Source organism: Pelodiscus sinensis, chromosome 2, assembly GCF_049634645.1.
Source record: "Pelodiscus sinensis isolate JC-2024 chromosome 2, ASM4963464v1, whole genome shotgun sequence".
Classification (NCBI taxonomy): domain Eukaryota; kingdom Metazoa; phylum Chordata; order Testudines; family Trionychidae; genus Pelodiscus; species Pelodiscus sinensis.
Window position 1 is genome coordinate 191,744,985 of NC_134712.1, and position 20,915 is coordinate 191,765,899.

Here is a 20,915-nt window from a genome sequence, read left to right on the forward strand (position 1 = left end):
AAAATTGGCATGGCCATATATGCCAAAGAGATACAATCAAAAAAAGTGAACATATAAAAAATGACAAATCAGATTTTAGAACGGGGGGGGGGGGGTAAGATAATTAGCATCTTTGTTAAGGCCCATTTGTAAAGTTTCAAATTTAAGCATAAATGACAGTTCTGAGGCTTCCCTTTGTAGTCTGGTGTTAAAGTCTCTTTGAAGCAGGATGCATGTAATAAGGTCATTGAGACAATGCCCAGTCTGGTTGAAATGGCAAGAAACTGTTTTTTCTTTGTGAAACTGTATGATGTCTGTTTTGTGTGCATTAATTCTTTGGTGAAGCATCTGAGAAGTTTGTCCAATATACATAGCAGATGGACACTGTTGGCATATGATGGCATAAATTATATTTCTGGAGTAACAGGAATATGTGTTCTTGATCTTGTAAGAGGCATGGTTAGGTCCAATAATGGTGTCAGCAGAGTAAATATGTGGACAAAGCTGGCAATTGGGTTTGTTGCAAGGGAAAGTTCCAGGGTTGGTATTAGTGTGGTATGTCCTGTAGTTGTAGGTAATAATCATCCTGAGGTTAGGTGGTTGCCTATAGGAGACTATGGGTCTGTCTCCCAGAGCCTGTCAGAGTATAATATCCTGTTCCAGTATAGGTTGTAGTTTATTGATAATGCGTTGGATGGGTTTATGTTGAGGGCTATAGGTGATGATAAGTGGTGTTCTATTGTTGGTTTTCTTGGGTCTGTCTTGAAGTAGATGGTTTCTGGGTATTCGTCTGGCTCTTTCAATTTGCTTTTTATTTCTCCAAGTGAGTAATTGAGGTTTATAAATGCTTGGTAGAGATCCTGAAGTTTCTGGTCTCTGTCAGTGGGATTAAAGCAGATGCAGTTGTATCTAACAGCCTGGCTATAGACGATGGATTGTATGGTGTGTTCTGGATGGGAACTGGAGGTGTGTAGGTAATTGTATGAGTCAGTGGGTTTTCTGTAGAGAGTGGTATCTAATTTACCATTGGTGATTTGTGCAGTGGTGTCCATGGATCTCTCATGTAGAAAGGTCCAGGCTGAGATTGATGGTGGGGTGTAGGTGGTTAAAGTCTCTGTGGAATGCATCCAGTGTTTCTTGGCCATGGGTCCAGATCATAAAGATGTCATCCATGTAGAGAAGGGGTAAAAGAGGATGGGATCCTAGGAAACGTTGTTCTATGTCAGCCATAAAGATGTTAGCGTAATGTGGGGCCATGAGGGTATCCAGGGCTGTGCCGCTGATCTGGAGGTATAAGTTGTCCCCAAATTGGAAATAACTGTGGGTGAGAACAAAGTTACATAGGTCTGCTACTAGACTGGCAGTGGTATCCTCTGGGATAGTGTTTCTGATTGCTTGTAATCCGTCTTCATGTGGGATGTTGGTGTAGTAACTCTGTTTTAGCTGGACGTGAATCTCCCTTTTTTAGAAAGCATTCAGTCCATCATCATACTGGTATGAAGAGAAGTTTTCAGATGTTGCCATATAGGATGATTTAAACTGAGTTGGCCGAGGTCTGCACTGACTCTCACCCGGTCCAAACCCAATGGGGCCTATAGACCAGGATTCAGCCCTAAGTCTGAACAAGAATACCGAGTTATGGGCGGAGAGTCATAGAACAATGGCTGATCCACATGTGCAGCAGTTCAGCAACCTCAGGCTTAGTCTGTTGTGCGTTTCTCTTCTCTGACCTAACAAATCAAGGACAAGGTTGTAACAAACTTATTTTAAGACAGGACAGGAGGGGTGTAAATCCCCTCACAATGCCCTCTGTGGCCCACCTGGGATGTGACAGGGCACAGGATTAGGGAGTGCAAGCACCCCATATCTGTTATTCCTACCCAGAGAGGGAATGATCATGTTAGGGCAAGGAGTGAGTGGAGCCTTCGCTTTACCTTCCCATCATGCCTGCCAGCATTGCAGTAAGCTGCAATCTTTTCATTGCAGCAACAAATTACTTCCTCATGGAAGCAAGGGGATGGGACTATGTCTCAAACACAATTTCTTCCTAGGGTTCCTTCTAAGAAGATACAGTTATGTGTGGCCTCATACTCAGGGGTAAGAGTGGGGTCATAATCTAGCCTAAGTATTATACATATACACACACACATATACAACACTTCATAATTTCTTTGTACAGGCCCTGATCCTGCAGTCAGACTCATGAGGGCAGATCCCATATCTATAGGATTTGAATTTAAGGGTCTGTCCATACAGGAACAGGATCTAGCAAGTGCACTTTTGTGAACTATCTTGATTCTATTACAAGTCTTGTGACACATGGTATTTTTCTTAAAGCCCCAGTATCTGGATTCCTACAATTCCATGACAGCTTCAGTTTTTTCTCTTTCTTTTCTCTAGAGCTTCTCACTACCCTGTCCTGCTGGGCCAGCTCAGATGGTCTTCCCCAGCCACGGCACAGAGCTGAGATCACTGCACCCCTCCCATCCGAGGAGCAGTACAGACACTGAAGCTCTTTAGGTCCAAGGAAAATGCAGTTTGGGGCCCAAATTCTTGAGATAACACTCTCCAAATGGGATCAGAACCCCAAATGAATTATTTAGCTAAGTCCCCTTTAACAATGAAAGGAGGATGTACACACTGATTGCTCCCCCAGGTAACAATTATTTACACTGGGCTTGATAGTAAATAAAAGTAATTTTATTAAGTGCAAGCAGTAGAATTTAAGAGGTTGTAAGTGAGAACAGGCACTGCAAAGTAGATTACAAATTTAAAACAACAAAAAATGCATAGCTAATTCTGAAACTAAAACCTCAGTACAAACTCACTCTAGAACTGTTCTTATTCCAGCTAAGCCTTCAAAGCAGGGAAGTCTCCTTTTTCACTGGGGTCTTTAAGTTATCCTCTTGGGTGGGCCATGCCAGCCAAAGACCAACAACAAACAAACAAACAAACAAACCTAGCTTTATATTGTTTTATAGATTCCTACTTTGGGAAAGAATTCTATTTCTACATTCCACCCTTACATGGAAAATCACAGCTAGTCAGACCCTACCAAGGAGGATCACATGACTTCCTAGGACCAACCACTGCTAAGACTTAAAGGAAAAAGAAAGCTGTTTACAAGTCATCTAGAAATTGAGGATACACCCCCTAATGGCTTTCATTTGCACATTTAAAACCATAAAGCATTCCATACTCCATATATCTAACTTTACACACAAGAATGAAAGATACACCAAAATAAGATATATAGACCCAGCAGACTATGACGTTAAGATGGATAAGTTACATGAGATATTTTGTCCAAAGCATCTTCAAGTTATGCATATTGTGTCCATAAGCCCATTTCACAAAGCAGGGTTGGGGGGAATCTGTCACAAGTGTAATAACATAAATTTTGAAGGATTAACCCCTTCCTTCCCCAGAGTGCTGGCTCCTGTTTTTTGCATGGTTGACATTATTGCTAATATCACCAAAAATAATGTTAGTAAGTAGCCAACAGAAGGATTGGGACCCAAGTCTACACAGGAGCACAGCTAGAATAATCAGCATAAATAACAACTAATAGTTATTCATTGGGGCACTACCAAAGATAAGTATGGGAGCCCACAAATCCTGAGTTCTATTCTGGGCTCTGGTACATGCTCCCCTTTGTGGTTTCCAGCAAGCCTTTTAACTTCTTTGCTTCAGTTTTGTTACATACATTAGGAAGTATGTTATTTATTTAATTATACAATGATGTACAATTAATTAAGGTGAGTTAAATGTTAAATATTAACTGTGATTATCCCAGCTTCCACATTATGTTGGTCATGTGCAGAGAGTAACAGCACTGCTATTTTTCAGACTTGGCTTTTATCACAGCACTGAGCCTGCTGTGTCCTATCCCAGATTACCAGAAGTCTTCAATTAATGCTAACGTGCTAAAACTCACTGTAAAACTGAAGAATTTACAGCTTTATTGACACCTGAAAAATAACCTTTTCTCTTGAGCTTAACCAAGATAGGTGTGCAAGTAACTCAAGTTCCTGTCCTCAAGGATATTTTAAAAATATATCCCCAGAGCTGCTGACAAGATTGCTTGTGACTGCAAAAGAACTAATGAAAAGAAAGATGAATGCCTCAAGTTTTTTAGCATCAACCTGGGAATACCTTCCAGCATTAAAAAACTATCTAAGTCAATAAACTCTGGATATGATATTTGATAATTACCATGTTGAAGATTGCAGCTTCACTACTGTCTTCAGAGACACTGACAGAATTTAGACAAACTATGCAAAAACAACTGCAGCAATACACTGTTTTAAACTGCAACCTTGGAACATAACAAGTGGAATGGTCCAAAAACTTGCAGAGCATTGTGTTACTGAGCCAAATATAATGGTTCAAAAACTAGGTATAAATTAGAAAGAATAATGTGTAGAATGAAACATGTGAATAATTAAACACAAGTTTAAATGAAAAAAGGGTTTTTTTAAATTCTTTCCAATGGATGCAAATTTTACATTTTTTCCCATCAAACTATAGGCATATTAAGTTGGTGCTGGTAATAAATCCTCCATAGCTACAGTTTGATGTCACTGTAGGTGAACTAATAAAAAGTCATTGCTGATGTTATGGATGACAGAAGGGAGAATTGCTTAAGACTGTTACATAAACTATACTTGACAGATTTCACTATCTAGGAGAAGCAGCATCCTGACTTTTGGCTGCCTACTAATATCTGCTCAATGTATATTCATAGTAGTGCAGTTTCAACAGATCACACAGTTCTCAGAGGGAATGCATTTAACAAAAAGAAACATTTCAGTATTATCTGTGTCTTGTACTGCCAGACCTAAAAGGTACATCTCACAGCGGGTAAGAACATGATGGGGACTAACCTAGCATTGACTATTTCAAAACCGCCCAATAGGCAATAAAGACTCTGTGCCTTATTCTGATCTCAGTTAAACTTATGGGAATGAGAAGCACTGCCAGTGACATCAATGGTATTTACACTGGTGTAAAAGAGACCAGTATCAGACCTCTATTCTGTGCCAGATAACTGACAATCTTATTTTCACAGAAAATCATGCCATGTCTCATGGAGATGTCTGCCTCACCAAAGGTACTGACTGATGGAAACAATACAAAAGGAAAATGCAAGGAATTTAAAAATTGAGGAACGCAAAGAAGAAGAGGAGCTGATTGGACTGTAAATGGTCTAGCTGAAGAGTGACCAGCCTATGGTTCATGGGACATATATGACCCATGAGAGTATTTCAGGAGGTCGGTAGCCTGTTTCAACACACTATTCTATCATAAGCATTTTGATATGTTTACATCCTTTTAGCTTACAGAAGCATGGAAAGAGACTACATAGAAACAACCTATCTAAATACATAGAAAACAAGCTGACGCTATCTACATACATAGGAAACAAAGTTGTCAATACAGATAGTTTTGAATCTTACTAAAATATATATAATCTCTTTGCCCCACTCAAGGTTGTTCTTAGGTTTCCATGGTTCTCCTCTGTAATAAGGCTGAACAGTCCTATTCTAGATAACACCTCGTCCTGCCTCAATGCAGGCAATCAGACTAGATGATCTTCCAGTCCTAAATTTCTATGTTTTCTACAATGTCTATGTCAATCAGTAAACATCTCAATAATACTAGAAATGAATTAAGCAATCTTAGGGCCAGACTGTGCCTTATCTTACTCACTCTAGTAGATAGTTACCACACTGAAGATAACAGAACTCAGTCTATTCCTGTAATTGCTCCCCCTTATGCAGACAGGAACCACAGCCTGGCCACAATGAAAAGTCATCTCTTTTTCTTCTTGTAACCAAATGGCAATATTATTGAATTTTTTTATTATTTTAAATTCTTTGCAATAGGAACTTTGCCTGAATAAGGACAAAGAACTGAGGAGGAACTTCATGATCTGGCTCAATAAGAACACAGCAAATACACTTTTCTGCTTTGCTTTCATTGGAAGCACTTCATCATTCCCCTTTCCCTAATCCAAATACAAATTAAGTTAGCCAAAGAAACACACACATGAGGCCCAATGCTGGCCCCACTGAAGTCAATGGCGTGGGATCAGGCTTATGCATATCTGGTAGCACAACTAGGTCCTCAGTAATAGTTACAATATTACAGCTGAAAAAAATTGTAGAGCATCAGTAAATCCTCAATCTTTATTTTGTGTTGAAAGCTTTCTGAGGAAACACTGAATATGGGAAAGAAGTTGATAAAAGCATGATCTGATAGACAAGTCTATGCATCAAAACAAAGAATCACTAATTCTTTCCCTCCTCCAACTAAAATCATCTTTTTCTTTCAGGTACTAGATGTTCCAGATGTACCATAGTACCAACAGCATGAATTAAGAAGGGCTTTTTCAGCTAAAAGGCATCTGCTACCACAATTAAGAAAACCCTGCTTCTAGGGAGAAGACATGTTCTTTTTGTAAACAAACAGAGAATAAAGGTACATATACCGCACATCTTTTTCAAAGTACTGGCTTAGGGCCTGATCCGAAGCCCTCTAGAGTCCATCTTTAAGAGTTGAGTGCTTAATTATATTTTTAATGTAACTGACTTAAAGCTCTCCTGTACTAAAATACTATAGATAACACATGGAAAGAACCTAGACAATGCTGTTTATGACAGATGTGAAGTTGATATGTAATAATGTTACGAATACTGTATGTGACCTGGTGAAAGGAAGTTATTGTCTGGGAGGGTAATGAAATGTTTATTATATATCTGTGGAGACTTCTGGACTATTTCTATGCCCAGAATCTAGATCAGGCCTTTTCCCCTCAGGGCTTTATTTGCTGGTGGTGCTGATGATCTTCAGGAAAATCTCCCAAATAAATAGTTCAACTTTAATTCAACGGCTGCACAGTTCACCTCATCCAGGGCTTCCTTGTCAGAGCTTACATGTCCCTGGCAGCTCTTCCTGTTCCTCCTCCCCCAGAGGCTGCCTGACTAAAAATCTCTGACCTCCCCACACAGACATCTCAGGAGCTAACCTGCTTTCTGTAGCAAGCCCTCTCAGTCCACCTCTTTCAATCTTTATAAGTATCACCTCTCCCCTGCTGAGTCTGATTATCCCTTCTATCAGGCCCAAACACTTGTCCTTAATAGCATTCTGCCCCAGAACAGGACTGGATAGCCCCAAGTCCACTGGCTCTTAAAATGGCAGCTTCTAATACTTGAATTCAATAGGGTCTGTACAGAAAGACTACAAAATAGCTTCCCAGATAAGAACATCCAAGCTCTCACTTAATAGACAGTCGCATCCTTCTTGGCTCTAGGGCTGTGGTGTCCAACCAGTTCTGAAGCGGTAGCCACTATACAGGGTTCTGCTGTAGTGACCTAATCACACTCAATCAGACACATAGTTACATGTGGCTAGTGGCTAGCATGTTGGACAGCATGGCTCTAGGGTGAAGTGACAAAGCTTCTTTTCCAAGGTGGAAAAGAGTTAAAAAGTATTTGTGATCCCTGCAAAGGGTGAAGAGTCACCAGGAGCCAGAATCAGTGAGTTCTGTCAGGAGACAAGCTGACAAAATGAGAGTCTGTGGGGGTATGTCTACACTACCACCCTAGTTCGAACTAGGGTGGTAATGTAGGCATACCGCACTTGAAAATGAAGCCCGGGATTTGAATTTCCCGGGCTTCATTTGCATAAGCCGGCCGGCGCCATTTTTAAATGCCGGCTTGTTCGAACCCCGTGCCGCGCGGCTACACGCGGCACGGGCTAGATAGTTCGAACTAGGCGTACAGATAGTTCGGAATGGCTTGCTAGTTTGAACTATCTAGCCCGTGCCGCGTGTAGCCGTGCGGCACGGGGTTCGAACAAGCCGGCATTTAAAAATGGCGCCGGCCGGCTTATGCAAATGAAGCCCGGGAAATTCAAATCCCGGGCTTCATTTGCAAGTGCGGTATGCCTACATTACCCTGCTAGTTCGAACTAGCGGGGTAGTGTAGACATACCCTGGGAGAGGTTATAGGAAGTTAGTCCTTCCTCTGCCCCCATATGGAAGAAGACTAAACACCTGGTAAGCTACTAGACATATGTAATGTGTTACATTATTTTTACAGTACGTTTTCTAGAAATGCTTCTGTGCTAAATCAATGTTATTTTACTTCAGGATGGTTGTTTGGTCTCTAATTATCAAGAGGCACAGAATGGCAGGGGCTGAGGTTAAAGCTATGCCTATACTTAGGGCAGTACGTGCTGCAGACTTTCCACTGCTGGAGACATTACTGTAGCAGAGAAAGGCTCTGGGAGGCAGACAGGAAGGTAACAGGACATAGCAGTGTGGCTGTGAGGGCAATGCTTAGTTCAGCAGAGAGCTGTATGGAGTATATACCCAGGAGGTTCAGGAGAATAGGATACTCTGTTCACCTATGCTGTGTCTCACAGTGTACAGGACTACTTATACCAGCATTATTTGGTTGTGCAGTGTGTGCACTGTGCATGCCATCATAAGTTCAGATGCACCTTTAGTCAGGCCTGCTGAGGCAATCATGGTTAGTACTTGGACACTGCTACCTCAGGCCAGTCAGAGAATTACATAATTGATTATGACATAATGGCAGTTGCACTCAATAAGACTCTGATTGAATGAATCAAAGTGGTCAGTTTGCTTAGTAACCAGGACAATGCTATGTGTTAGAATAAACTAACGTTTAGAGTCTAAACATGCTGACAATGTCTTTTAATGGCTGTTCAATGTGTCTGGTCAGCATGTCTTTTTTCCCCCTTATTTTGTTCCCACTGTAAATGTGAGACCAATTCAAGTACTGTGGACTTTCTTTGCATCTTCCACTCTCTGCTACAGCTTTGTGAGGTTTCTGCACTGCACTCTGCACTCATCCAGCTGCAGTACTTTTTTTAAACAAACAAATTTACGACAAAGAGGAAGAAAATGTGATCAATAGACAAGGGCGACAGAAACAGAATGGATTTTGGTAGCCTCATGGCAAGCTGGAGAGATGTGTTGAATTGGTGTCCCTTTCCCTGACTTTGTCCCACCAGCTTCCTCAGTTCCAGGTCAGGTGCTTTTACTCTTCCCACTAGTTTTTAGATCAACCTGTCCTCTCCTAGCAACTTTTAAAGGAAGTTGATGAAGAGACATGGTGACGGTTTAACTAGAGGCAACTTCAATGTATGCTTGGTCCCTGCTGTTTGTACACTTCCCTCACCAAACATTTTCTTGAGAAGGCATCTGAAATAGAATAAGTCCTATATCCCTCTATCAGGTATGATTATTTTGTGAAGTAGGCAACAGCCATTTCTTACAACCAACACACACAGACCTAAAATACTCACCTACTTCTATTCAGTCCTTTTGTATTTTACAGTACAAATAAAATCAACACGGTTTACAGTACAAATAAAAACAACATGGTAACCAATTTTACCATTGTCTTCCCCACTTTCTATTCACCTAGACAAGAACAAATGGTTTTATGTAAGGCCATAGGAAAGACCAATTAGGAAGAAAAAAAAAAAGGAAGCCAAGAAAAGTGGTGACTCATGGTTGGCCAGCAAAGAAAAAGGCAGAAGAAATTCCTCTTTGTTCCTTATTCAGAGTGAAGTTAGAATGACATTAAAAACTGCAGGGTGATAAATTACTGTTTTACAGTGTGATGTAGTTGCAGTAATACACAATCACTACCAACCTTCTTCAACATCACATATAACAGTCAATTCCTTTCCCAGTTCATAGATGCAAATTCTTACAACTAAATATAGTCTAGAGGGGAAAGGAAGGAGCAGTTCCCATCAAATGCAACTTTAAACGCTTCAAAAGTTTTGATCATCACTCATAAAAAAAATCACAAGATAAACAGGAAACTGATCTTAGGTTTAACCTTCATTATTGCCATATTTTTCTCCTCTTTCCTTCTACAACCTTCCTTAATGAACGAGGTCTTTCACTTTTCCTTGATGTTCATTTTTCAGTCTTTTTTCACTCTTTCTACCCTGTACTCAACTTTAATCTTTTAAAAATTGGATCTCTTCTCAATTTCAAGTGAAACAGGAACTGAAAAACAATGAAATATGTGCCATACTTTCAAACCCTTAACATCAAGTGGGTTCAAATTTAGGCAGAAAATATTTCCTCGTGTGACATGGTCAGTTCCTCACACTCTCTCTTGTAACTTCTTCTGTGCTTGTAGAGTTCAAATTTTCAGATCAGGAAAGAGAGCAGGTCTAAATTACAGCAACTGAGTTAAATTCATCCCTGATGACCCACTGATTTCAGTGTGGTTTCCATAGGGAGGAAGGTGGATCAATACCTGTAGATGTTATCCAGAAACTGTCTATCTTTACTGAATGTTTTAAATACCATCATCATACATACATGATTGGGGGGAGGGGGGGAACCCTGCTGCCACTGGTTTAGTGCATTTAAAGAATAATAATAAATGCTTAAATAAACATTACTAGAAAAATTGAACAAGATAGATTTAAAACATCATACATGAAAAGCATATATTAGAGTACCTACTATATTTTATAAAACTAAGGAGACAGTTAAAGGAATGACAGTCTTTTCTTGGTTTGCAGGTAGGTATATAGAAATTTCCAGTTAGGTAAACTCAAAAGAACTTAGCCCCTTAGGATCAAATATGCAAAATCTTATTAAATATAAAAATCCTGTTAATTTTGTACATATACAAATGTGAGGTTGATGAATGGATATTTGGGGTTAAATTTCGTGGGATCACCTTAATCAGCAGGAAGTTAATTTTAAATATTTACATGTATTAAATACGCACTGGTTGATAAAATATGCTGTGTAATTTTAGCTTTTATTCCCTTCAGAACAATATGGTACAGTATTATAAACTTTAATAACAAGAAAAGAAACAGTGGATGATTTATATATGGTAAAAACGGACTCTTACCTACGTCCCAAGTAACGGGATTATTCTCTTCCATCTCCTTTTTTCCAATGACATACCAAATGCATGCCATCCAGTGAGCAAGCAATGCAAACATAGACATAAGAAGAGTGAGGACAATTGTGCTATGCTGGGAATAACGATCCAGCTTTTGAAGGAGTCGTAAAAGACGTAGCAATCGGACAGTCTTCAGGAGGTGGACAAGGGACACCTAGGGGAATAAGATAAAGCAAAAGAATTTTCAGTACTGTTGAAATATACTAAATAAAGTTGCGATTTAATGGAAGAAAGAAAGCTCTTTCCCCGCCCAACTTCTATGAAAATTCCCTGCCATAAGCACACACAACTTGGTTACTCAATGCAAGTATTGAGCTAAGATTTAAAATCACAAATTCAAACGTGGTTAAGCCAGTACATTTTAAAAAAACTGAATGTATATAGATATATAAATATGTTTATATGAGTACAATAAAAAAAAAGACACACAAACTGACCAAATTTCATGACTCCAATGTGAAGAAACTAACTGCCTCATTTTTGTACCAGTATTTTATTATTGCTATTAAAGAGCCAAAAAATATGATCAAATAAATCACACCGGACCTAAGTTAACAGTTTTACATGTGGGATAATAATGATTCAGCCAGAGGGGGTGGAGAATATGCTCCCAAGGTGGATATTAGATGAAAAACATGTAGTTTGCGTATTGAAAGTAAGCGCACACTACTGATATTTTGCAGGTCAAAGATCAGTGAGAATATTGCATACACCAATATGCCATTCAAGCATACTACTGAGCTGGGGAAGAGAGTGATGAAGAGAGGCTTTATTGCTCCATAGCAAGGGAGAGCTCCAAAAGAGATGTTACTTCAGGGAAAGTGCTGGTACTGACTCCACATGATATAGCTTTGCAGGTCTGCTGTCGAAGAGGGGGGAATGAGAGAGCAAAAAGGGCAACTGCTCCAGCCCTATCCCTTACACCTGAGGCTCTGCCCCTTCTGAAAACACAGTGCCACCCCCCTCCTCCTTGCCCAGGAGCCTGGCATGGCCATTGGCTCCCCTGCAGCTTCTTGTAACAGAGAATGTAATATGAATTAATCTGATACTGTATTTTTTTCAATGGTTATATAATCCAAACAGCTTCCAGGAATTGTGAAAATGTAACACAAAACTTTTAAATCCTGGGCCCAACCCAGAGAATATTCCAGACCCCCTGCTTACATTTCTTATCATTTGTCATGACCATTTACTTCATGCAGTCAAAGGAATCTATACATTGTAAAGACTCCTGTGTCTATCTTGTGTTGCTTGAAATACTGTATACAAAACTGCATATCTACCTCCAATACTTCCAGAACATTTAGATATTACAGCAGAGGTGGAGAACCTCTGACACATGAGCCACATCCAACCCCCTGCTTAATTTCATCCTGCCAGCAGCGCAGAGCCTACATTTCCCCCTGCTGGGTTGGAGCTGTGAGCACCAGCTTGTGGGTGATCAGGGAAGTTCCAGAAGCTGCCCCTGCAGAACCATGGCCAATGAGAGCTGTGGGGGTGGCACCTAGAGGTGAGGGCAGTTTGTGGAGCCACCTGTCTCCCTCCCCTCTGGGCTACAGGGACATGCTGGCAGCTTCTAGGAGCAGTGCAGGGTCAGGGCAGGCAGGGATCTTGCCTTAGCCCTACTGTGCCACCTACTGGGAGTCACCTGAGGTAAGTGCCCTGCCCATGCTGCCCCAGCCCTGAGTCCCCTCCTGTACCCTAACTCCTTCCCAGAGCCTGCCTCCAGCCCCGTTTTCTTGTATTACTCCTGGTATAGATTGAAGGCATTTTAGTTCCATTATCAAAAGTTTATATTCCAAAAAGTTAAGTAAAATGGTGCAGATTCACTCAAAACGAGGACTAGTTTGTCCGATAAAGTTTGCAACCAAGGCTGAGTTTAGAATGACACCAAACCAGCTATTGGCTTTAGTAAGTTCCTTGTGACACCTGTACAAATCCACTGAAATCAATGAAGCTATTCTAAGTTTACACTGGTATTACTGACAGCAGAGTATGACCCAATTGACTGGCATGGCACCACTATAAAATATTAACAATTAATCCTTGCCAGTGATTGATACTGCGAGCCCAGTTATCCTCATTATTTTAATCATCCCTCCAGAACCTTCAAACTTTCTCCCATGCGGCCCCTTAAAGATAGAAGGAAAATAGTCCACAAAACCACTACATGACTTTCCTTTAAAATCCTTCCTTAAGGGCATAGTGATGCAATCAATAACAATGGACAATGGCTAGGAAGTCTGTCTGCGTGCGAAGACTACTGCTTATTATATCAAACAAAAATGTCATGGTCAACATGTTCTCCTCCCTCACTGGCATTTGTTTGTTTCAGTCATCTGTGCTAAAGCAGCGGTTCTCAAACTGTGGGTTGGGACCAGTGTCTAACCCTCTAAGCTGTGGGACAGCACAGCTTCACAGGTGATTAATCAACCCCACCCAGTCAGCTCATGCACAAAGACCTGAGCCTCTGACTGGGTGGGGTTAATTAATCAACTGTGAAGCTATGCTGCTGCACAGCTTAGAGGGAACAATGGTTGGGACCCCATGTTAATGGGGTTGCTATGGCTGGCTTAGATTTGTTGGGGTTCAAGGTTGAAGACAAAGCCCAAGCCTCATTGCCTTCCCTCATGGTCCCCACTGCCTCCCCTCCTCGTCCGTGGGGCTCAGGGTATAGGCCCCCTTGCCAGGGGTTTAAGTGCTTGGGCTTCAGTGTTGCCCCCCCCCCATGTGGACCGGTGGGGCTCTGATGGATCTCAGGCTTCACTCCCTACTGTTGGGGTCATATAGTAATTTTTGTAATCAGAAAGGGGTCATGGTGCAATGAAGTTTGAGAACTCCTATGCTAAGGAGTCAAGGGGATTACTCATGTTTTAAGTTAAGCACGTGAGTAAGTCTTCATAGGACTGGGCTTGACAGTCGTTGGGGGGCAAGAACTGTCTTTTTTGTTAGCTGCATGTACTGTGTCTTGCACAACAGAACACGCACCTGTAATTGAGACCAGAGCCGGTCTCCCGGGGCTGCTATTTTGAAGGGGCCGCCGACAGAGCCAGTCTTAAGGGTGAGCCGTGACTGCACTTCGGTTGGCCTGACTTTCCAAATCCTCCCCAACCCTTTTTTTTTTTTGGCTTGACAAATTTTCCCTAGCGTTTTTTTGTTTTGTTTTATTTTGCCCAGGGCAGCCTATTTGTTAGGCCCTGACTGGGACCTGTAGACATTACAATAATACAACCAAAAATGATCATATAGCTGAGCTATAAATTAAGACATAATGAAATTCAGACATAATGAAAACTATGGCATGGCAAAAGTGCTATTATAATTTAAAAAACCCCAGGCATAAATCATGTTGCTAAAATAACTGATGATTTATTTGTTCATTAATAGGTAAATTGTGACTTAACTCTTAACTTTGACCACTTTGTTTTTATATAAAAAGAGAATGTTACTGAATATTACACAACAGATGAAACAATACAATATTTATTATGATGTATAGAAAAACAATTCATTTTTCTACATGGGCTAAAAAAATCCATCTAGAAATTATGTGAAAATAAATTTTAACATAAGCATAATGAACCTTGTGTAATTACACTGAATTTTCTCATTAGCTATTTCAAGTGTTTTTCTTCTTTTGTGTTCAATCTGTCATTGAAAGATCTCAGATGAAAGCAGGCAGCTTTATTTTCTCTATAATAAATTTAGAAAGACAAAGTGAAGAATCAGCACTCATACTTGTGCCAGGGTAGATTTGCTTTTCCCATAAATACAATGCTAGCTGAATTTCTACGTTCAGTTAATCAAATTAGATTAGCTGGGTTAACTTTTCTGTTGAAATGGCATAAAGATGAGTTTAGTAAGAGGCCGTATAAACTGCAAGCAGAGCAGGCTTCAATGTCTCAAACTATCAAGGAGATTAGAGATCAGAAATTAAGTTGGTAAATTTGATACAAGGTTGGGAAGGATTTTCTTGACTCTTTGGGCTTCCTTCTTTGTTACCTGAGAATCAGAGTTTAAGGCTTCAAGGGACACCAGATCATCTCATCTGGCCTCCTATATTTCACTGACCACTAACAGAACCCAGTGTGTGTACACAAAACCCCAAAACCAATGAGATCAAAGTATTACAGCTCTCAGGAGACCAGACTGTTATGTGCCACAGGAATAGAATAGGTGAGACTAAGCTGCACCGGTGCCTCTGTCGTGACAAGGAAATAAAGTGACATTTTCATGTTATCTGATTAAAATATGACCTAATAGGTCATTGTTGCAACCACTTTTATATATTTGCAACAAATCTTGTGCAAAAGATAGTCAAATGAGGTGCCCATGGAAAGGTTATCATTATGCTGTTTGTAGGTATCATTTTTTGTATTTTAAGTTATTAGCTTTGGCTATGTTCTTCTTGAATTTCAATATGCTTAATTCTGATTAGCAGCAGTGAAACATTTGGTCAGTGTATTGTGAAGGGACTGTTCAAGCTGAATAGCCATCGAGGTATACTTGACTCTCAATGAGACTTGGGAGATGCCTATCAACATCTGACGAGCCTTCCAAAGAACATTCAAACTACATGTAGGCAATGCTTTCTACCTGTTGAGAACTGAGTTATGCATGGACAGATAATTTGTCCATGTGCTAGTTCTTGTGGGATCTTCCACAGGGAGAACAAAGAATCTATCTGCATTGGGCAGAAGCTATAGAAGCTCCTGGAGACATCTCCATCTTGCCTCTTTCCTTCTCCAGCTTCTCTATTGCTCAAGCCTCTGAACTATGGATTTATACCAATAGAAGCACACTCAGAAAGGGACGGAGGTCCTTCCAATGATTTAAAGTAATCAGAGACTTGCCATAAGCCAGCAGTTTACTCCATCATTGCTATAAGCCTAAGCCAAGAACTTTGTAATTATTATTCATATTTGATTATTTTCATCAATTTTAACTCTCCCCTTTCTTATTTCTTTTTATAAATAAACCTTTACATTTTAGATACTAAAGGATTGGCAACAGCATGATTTTGGGGTGAGATCTGAGTTATATATTAAGATGGATGTGTGGCAGGACCTTTGGATCAGAAGAGTCTTTAATTTTGGAGACTGGTTTTTGATAACCACTTATCCCTAAAAGCAGTGCTTCTAGAGGTGATACAAAGGAACTGGAGTATCTGAAGGAAATGCTTTTCTGGCTTCTTGTTAGCCAGCATGATCAAAGAGAAGTTCCCTTTTTGGCTGGTGTGGTGCACCTTATAAGTAGAGGACCACCAGTCTTGGGCTGTGACTGCCCTTTTTCTCAGCAGTTCATCCCAAACTGGATACTTTCAGGAGTGTCCCACAAGAGCACATATTTACAGAGATATACCCAGATAGTCCTGGCTAGTGTCTGCAACTATATGCTGCAGAGAAAGATGAAGGTGGTCGCTATCCAATCTGATCAGGTGGAAAAGACCTTCCCAACCCTACATATGGCATTCAATTAGACCCTGAGCATATGAGCAAGGACCAGCCAGCCTAAGCATCCAAAACCAGGTCTATATTACTGGAGAAAGTCAACCTAAGATATGCATCTCCAGCTATGTGAATAGTGTAGCGGGAGTCAATGTACATTAGGTTGAATTTATGTGGCATCCCCACTGCAGGAAGTCAACAGGAGAAACTCTGCTATTGACTTCCCTTATTTCTTGCAACAGTTGAGTACTGAAGTTGACTGGGGTAAATCAGCAGTCAATTTAGTGGGTTTTTACTAGACCTGCTAAATTGAACCCCAGGATATCAGTGTCCGGAGCGTTGATATCAAGGTAAGTAAAGACAATCCCTGAGAGAGACAATGCTTGATTCCACTATGCAGTCCTATCCCATCCCACCTAACATCCCATCTTTATTTGTGGCACTCTTTAGTGCTTCAAGGAGAAGATTGCTAAAAAAATAAAATTACAACCCAGAATACATTGAGTTTACAACAGAAAAGATCTCTTCCTGATTCTGCAGGTGGCTGTCTGAAACCTTGAAGCATGAGCTTTTAGGAACATAGGACTAACTGGAATTGAGCCCCAAGGCTGCTGAGCTGTGCCACCTACCATCATGAGTAAACTCATACCACCATCGTCACATTAGTCTAGCTCTCTCTAAAACTAATCAAGTTTTTCCTCCTCACAACTCCTATTGTGAGTCTAACTGCTCTGATGGTTAGAAACGTTCTTCTAATTTATAATCTGAATTTGTTCATGGAAAATTGATACCCATTTGTTCTTATGTCAGCAGTGTGCTTTTTCTTAAGCAGCTCTCCATCATTTCCCCTATGTATCCCCCTCATGCATTTATAAATAGCAATCATATCCCTCTTCAGCCTTCATTTTCATAGCTTAAACAAGCCAAGATCTTCCAACCTCCTCTCAAAAGACAGATTGGCCATTCCTCTAGTCATCCTCGTACCTGCATCTGCTCCTGTTTAAGATAATCTTTTTTGGACATATGAGCAGGAATGTACACAATATTCCAAATGAGGGCTTAGCAGTGCCTTGTACTATGACATTAATATTTCTTTCTCTCAACAGGCAATGTCTCATGAGCTACATCCAGTGATCACATTTGCCTTTTTTCACATATGTATCACATTGCTGACTTAGAGCTATCCTGTGACTGGCCTACACAGTCAGGTATCTCTCTCTTCCCTGTAGCTGCCAACTGATGAGCACCCAGGTTGAAGAAGGGATTTTTATTATTAGTCCCTCACTTGCACGGCCTTGCACTTCATATAACTGAATTTTATCCTATTTCTATCACTCAAGGCTTCAAGGACATGCAGACCTCACCGTATAATGGACCAGTCTTCCTCTACATTGATGATAGCTCCTAACTTTATGTGACCAGCAACTTCCATGAGCATATTCCTACTTTTTGTGCCAAAGGCTGTGATACAAATATTTAATAAGATTGTTCAAGGATTATCCTGAGACCAGTTCTGCTAGTAATTCCCCACAGTCTAATAATACATTTCAGCATAACCTGTTGCCCTCTCTCTTTTAGCCAATTCCTTAGCTGCCTTACAATTCTTAAACTGTTCCCAATCTTTCCTAATTTAGCTTATAATTTCCCAGTGGTACAATTCTTTACTGAAGTCCAAATATATTAGAGACCTACTGCACTTCCTTTATCTAAAAAAGGATCTGTTATTTTCCCCAAGGAGGAAGTCAGATTAGTCTGGCATGATCTACCACTGCTAAACCGACATTGCATTATATCCCCTTTACTATTTGCCTCCATTAATTTTATTATTTTTCCCTCAACATTTATTCTAATACTTTGTACATAGCTAAGGTCTTTAATGACTAACAAGTCTGCAATGCCAAGATTATTTTTTTCCTTTTCTTAAACAAATGTACAATATTAGGTAATCATAATGGGTATTATACTTGTAGGCTAGGTCTACACTGCTGCCTTTTTTGGAAAAAGCTATGCAAAATGCACTCCGCATTTTGTGTAGCTTTTTCCGATACTTGTGTCAGAAGAAGCTTTTCCAACATTTGGCCTGTCTAGAATGGGCCAAATGTTGGGGAAAAAAACCTCTTTCAGAAGCCTCCTCATTCCTCTTGGAACAAGGAATACAAGGGCTTCTGAAAGAGCACGTTTGCTATTCCACAGAAAAAGCAGAAGAGCAAACGCATTCTCTGAATGTGGAAAAACTGTGTAGTCTAGTCGTAGCCATAGAGATAGATTTATTAAAAATCCTTGCTATCATATTAGTAAACTCATGCGCCAGTTTAGTATTCTTACATACAAATAATCTATTCCTTCCAATCTGAGTACATTACATTACTTATGTTTTTCTTGTAGCTCAGATGTGCAAGGAGTACCAGTACTGACCAGAACTACCCCCATTGTTTGATTTAGTGGGTCTTAACTAGATCCACTAAATCGAAAGCCAGAAGATCGATCTCCAACATGCAAGTATAAATGTGGCCTTAGTTTTTGGGACATACCTAAAGTATCTTCAATCTCCTTATTTTCTTTTCTTAGACCCTATTCCTTAAAAAAAAAAAAAAATGGGGTAGGAAGAAAACTCAAACAAAATTTCCATTTACTCTTAGAATAACTCCCAGAATAACTCCACAGTTAGCTGCTTGCTGCTCCAATTTTCACTAATGACAGGTATTGAAAACTAGGTCAACTCCACCCCCTTGTTAAAGGATACCAGGAACCATTGAATCAAGCTAGATATCTAGACCAAACTACTTATGTGCACCTCCAGCACTGAACATGAAATCACCATTTTTCTTTCAGGCCAAACTCCCACAGAAACTTCACTGTTCGCTGTTTGCCTTACACCAGGAATAGTCATTTACATGAGAAGAAACGGTGTGCAAAATGAATCAGAATAATACAATTAGTGTAATATTCAGATTTCTGATTTGGTAGCACTTTACTCCAGTTTGACACAAAGTTAAATAACTATACAAAGTGCAATGTAGAGGAGCACTTATGCCCCTGGGATAAAAAATTGAGGCATTTGTGAAGACAGTGAGTGCACAAGATTAAAAAGCAGTGCACAAAGTCCACAGCCTCTCAGAACTCCCTCCTGCACAACCCTGATGTCAACAGCACTAGTTTTACAGGAAATATTTTATTCAGATTATGGAACAGATTAAAATAGTTATTGTTCACTTTAAAAATAATCCTTGAAGAAAAGCCTTTGGAATGGTTCATTCACAAAAAGGGGTAATGTAAATTTCTGACTGGGAATAAAATTCATTGACATTCATATTGGTTGGCACAATTTATAATACATTGAGCTTAGCTGGATTTGTAGCTTAATGCACTAGTATGCCTACTGTTTGCAGAAACTGCTATGAAAACCTGAATCCATTGACTGAGCTGGGATTAAAATTACAGCACAAGCATCGGATTGTCAATTCTTAACATGCCAGTCCGGCTGACAAGGGAGGTTAGCTAAGGAGAACCGACACTGATCAAGCAGTTCAGTTTAAATAAAAAAAAAACAAAAATCTTTACTACATGTGAAAGTCACCCTAAATATAATTAAATTCTCCATTTGTGGCAGGTATCTCAATTATTGACAGATATTTCAATTTAAATTTATCTTATGAATAGATACATATATCATATTTTGATTTTTGCTCATGCAAAGAAATGCATTAAACAATCAATTTTCATTATTGATGACTAATTTTCCTCTCTAACCCAAGGTCTATTCTACTCTCAACATATATGTGTAGTTCCCAATACTAACAAGAGATGTGCGTGTCGATTCCTGGAAGGACAAAACCCTAAAAGCTACAAAATTCTAGTCATTAAGCACCCCGTCCTCCTCCTGTGTGAAAAACTCATAGAAGTGGAAAATCTCTGCTAAAATCTTTCCTAAGTTAGACATTAAGTTTTGGCTGAATGCTCCATTATAAAGCAGACATTTATAACCAAGCACAAAGTAAACAGTCTAAATTTGTGGCAAGAAGTGCAGGCAAATTCTATGGCAACAAGGAAATGCCCCTAGCCCCATCCTGTTCAACTCTCTTCTCTCAAACAATAGGGGGAAGAGATACTAAGCAGAAATTGATGAGCCATGTGGGCCTCTGAAATGATGATGAACAAACAGTAAGCCCTTGGCTACACTGACAAGTAAGCTATTTTCAGCACCTCGTTCAGATGAATCCATTGCTGATCACAGTTACCGGCAATGCTTCATTTTGCTAAAGTTGGCAAGGATATAGAGAAAAAGGAACAGGAAAAATCTCAGAAAAGACCATTTTTAACTCTCTTTATACATTACAAAGAAATAAAAAAGGCTTATTTTGTCTTCACATGCCATTTTTAATAGAACTCAAAATTCTTTGGTTAACTGACATTTTGTCACTTGGGTAAGAAGAACCCAACTCTGTTATACTGTTATACACTCTGGCTCTGCTCAGTAATTCCCTATGGGCCAAATTTTGATCCCTTTGCT

General features: G+C 39.9%; 1 protein-coding gene across 1 annotated transcript in view; it reads right to left on the reverse strand.

The window, feature by feature from the left end:
• Positions 1-20,915, reverse strand: part of KCNH8 (potassium voltage-gated channel subfamily H member 8) — a 311,959-nt gene that overhangs the window by 109,713 nt on the left and 181,331 nt on the right. The window contains exon 7 of the mRNA XM_006120171.4: positions 10,905-11,112. Coding sequence (XP_006120233.2) covers positions 10,905-11,112 — 208 coding nt within the window. The remainder of the gene's footprint in view (positions 1-10,904; positions 11,113-20,915) is intronic.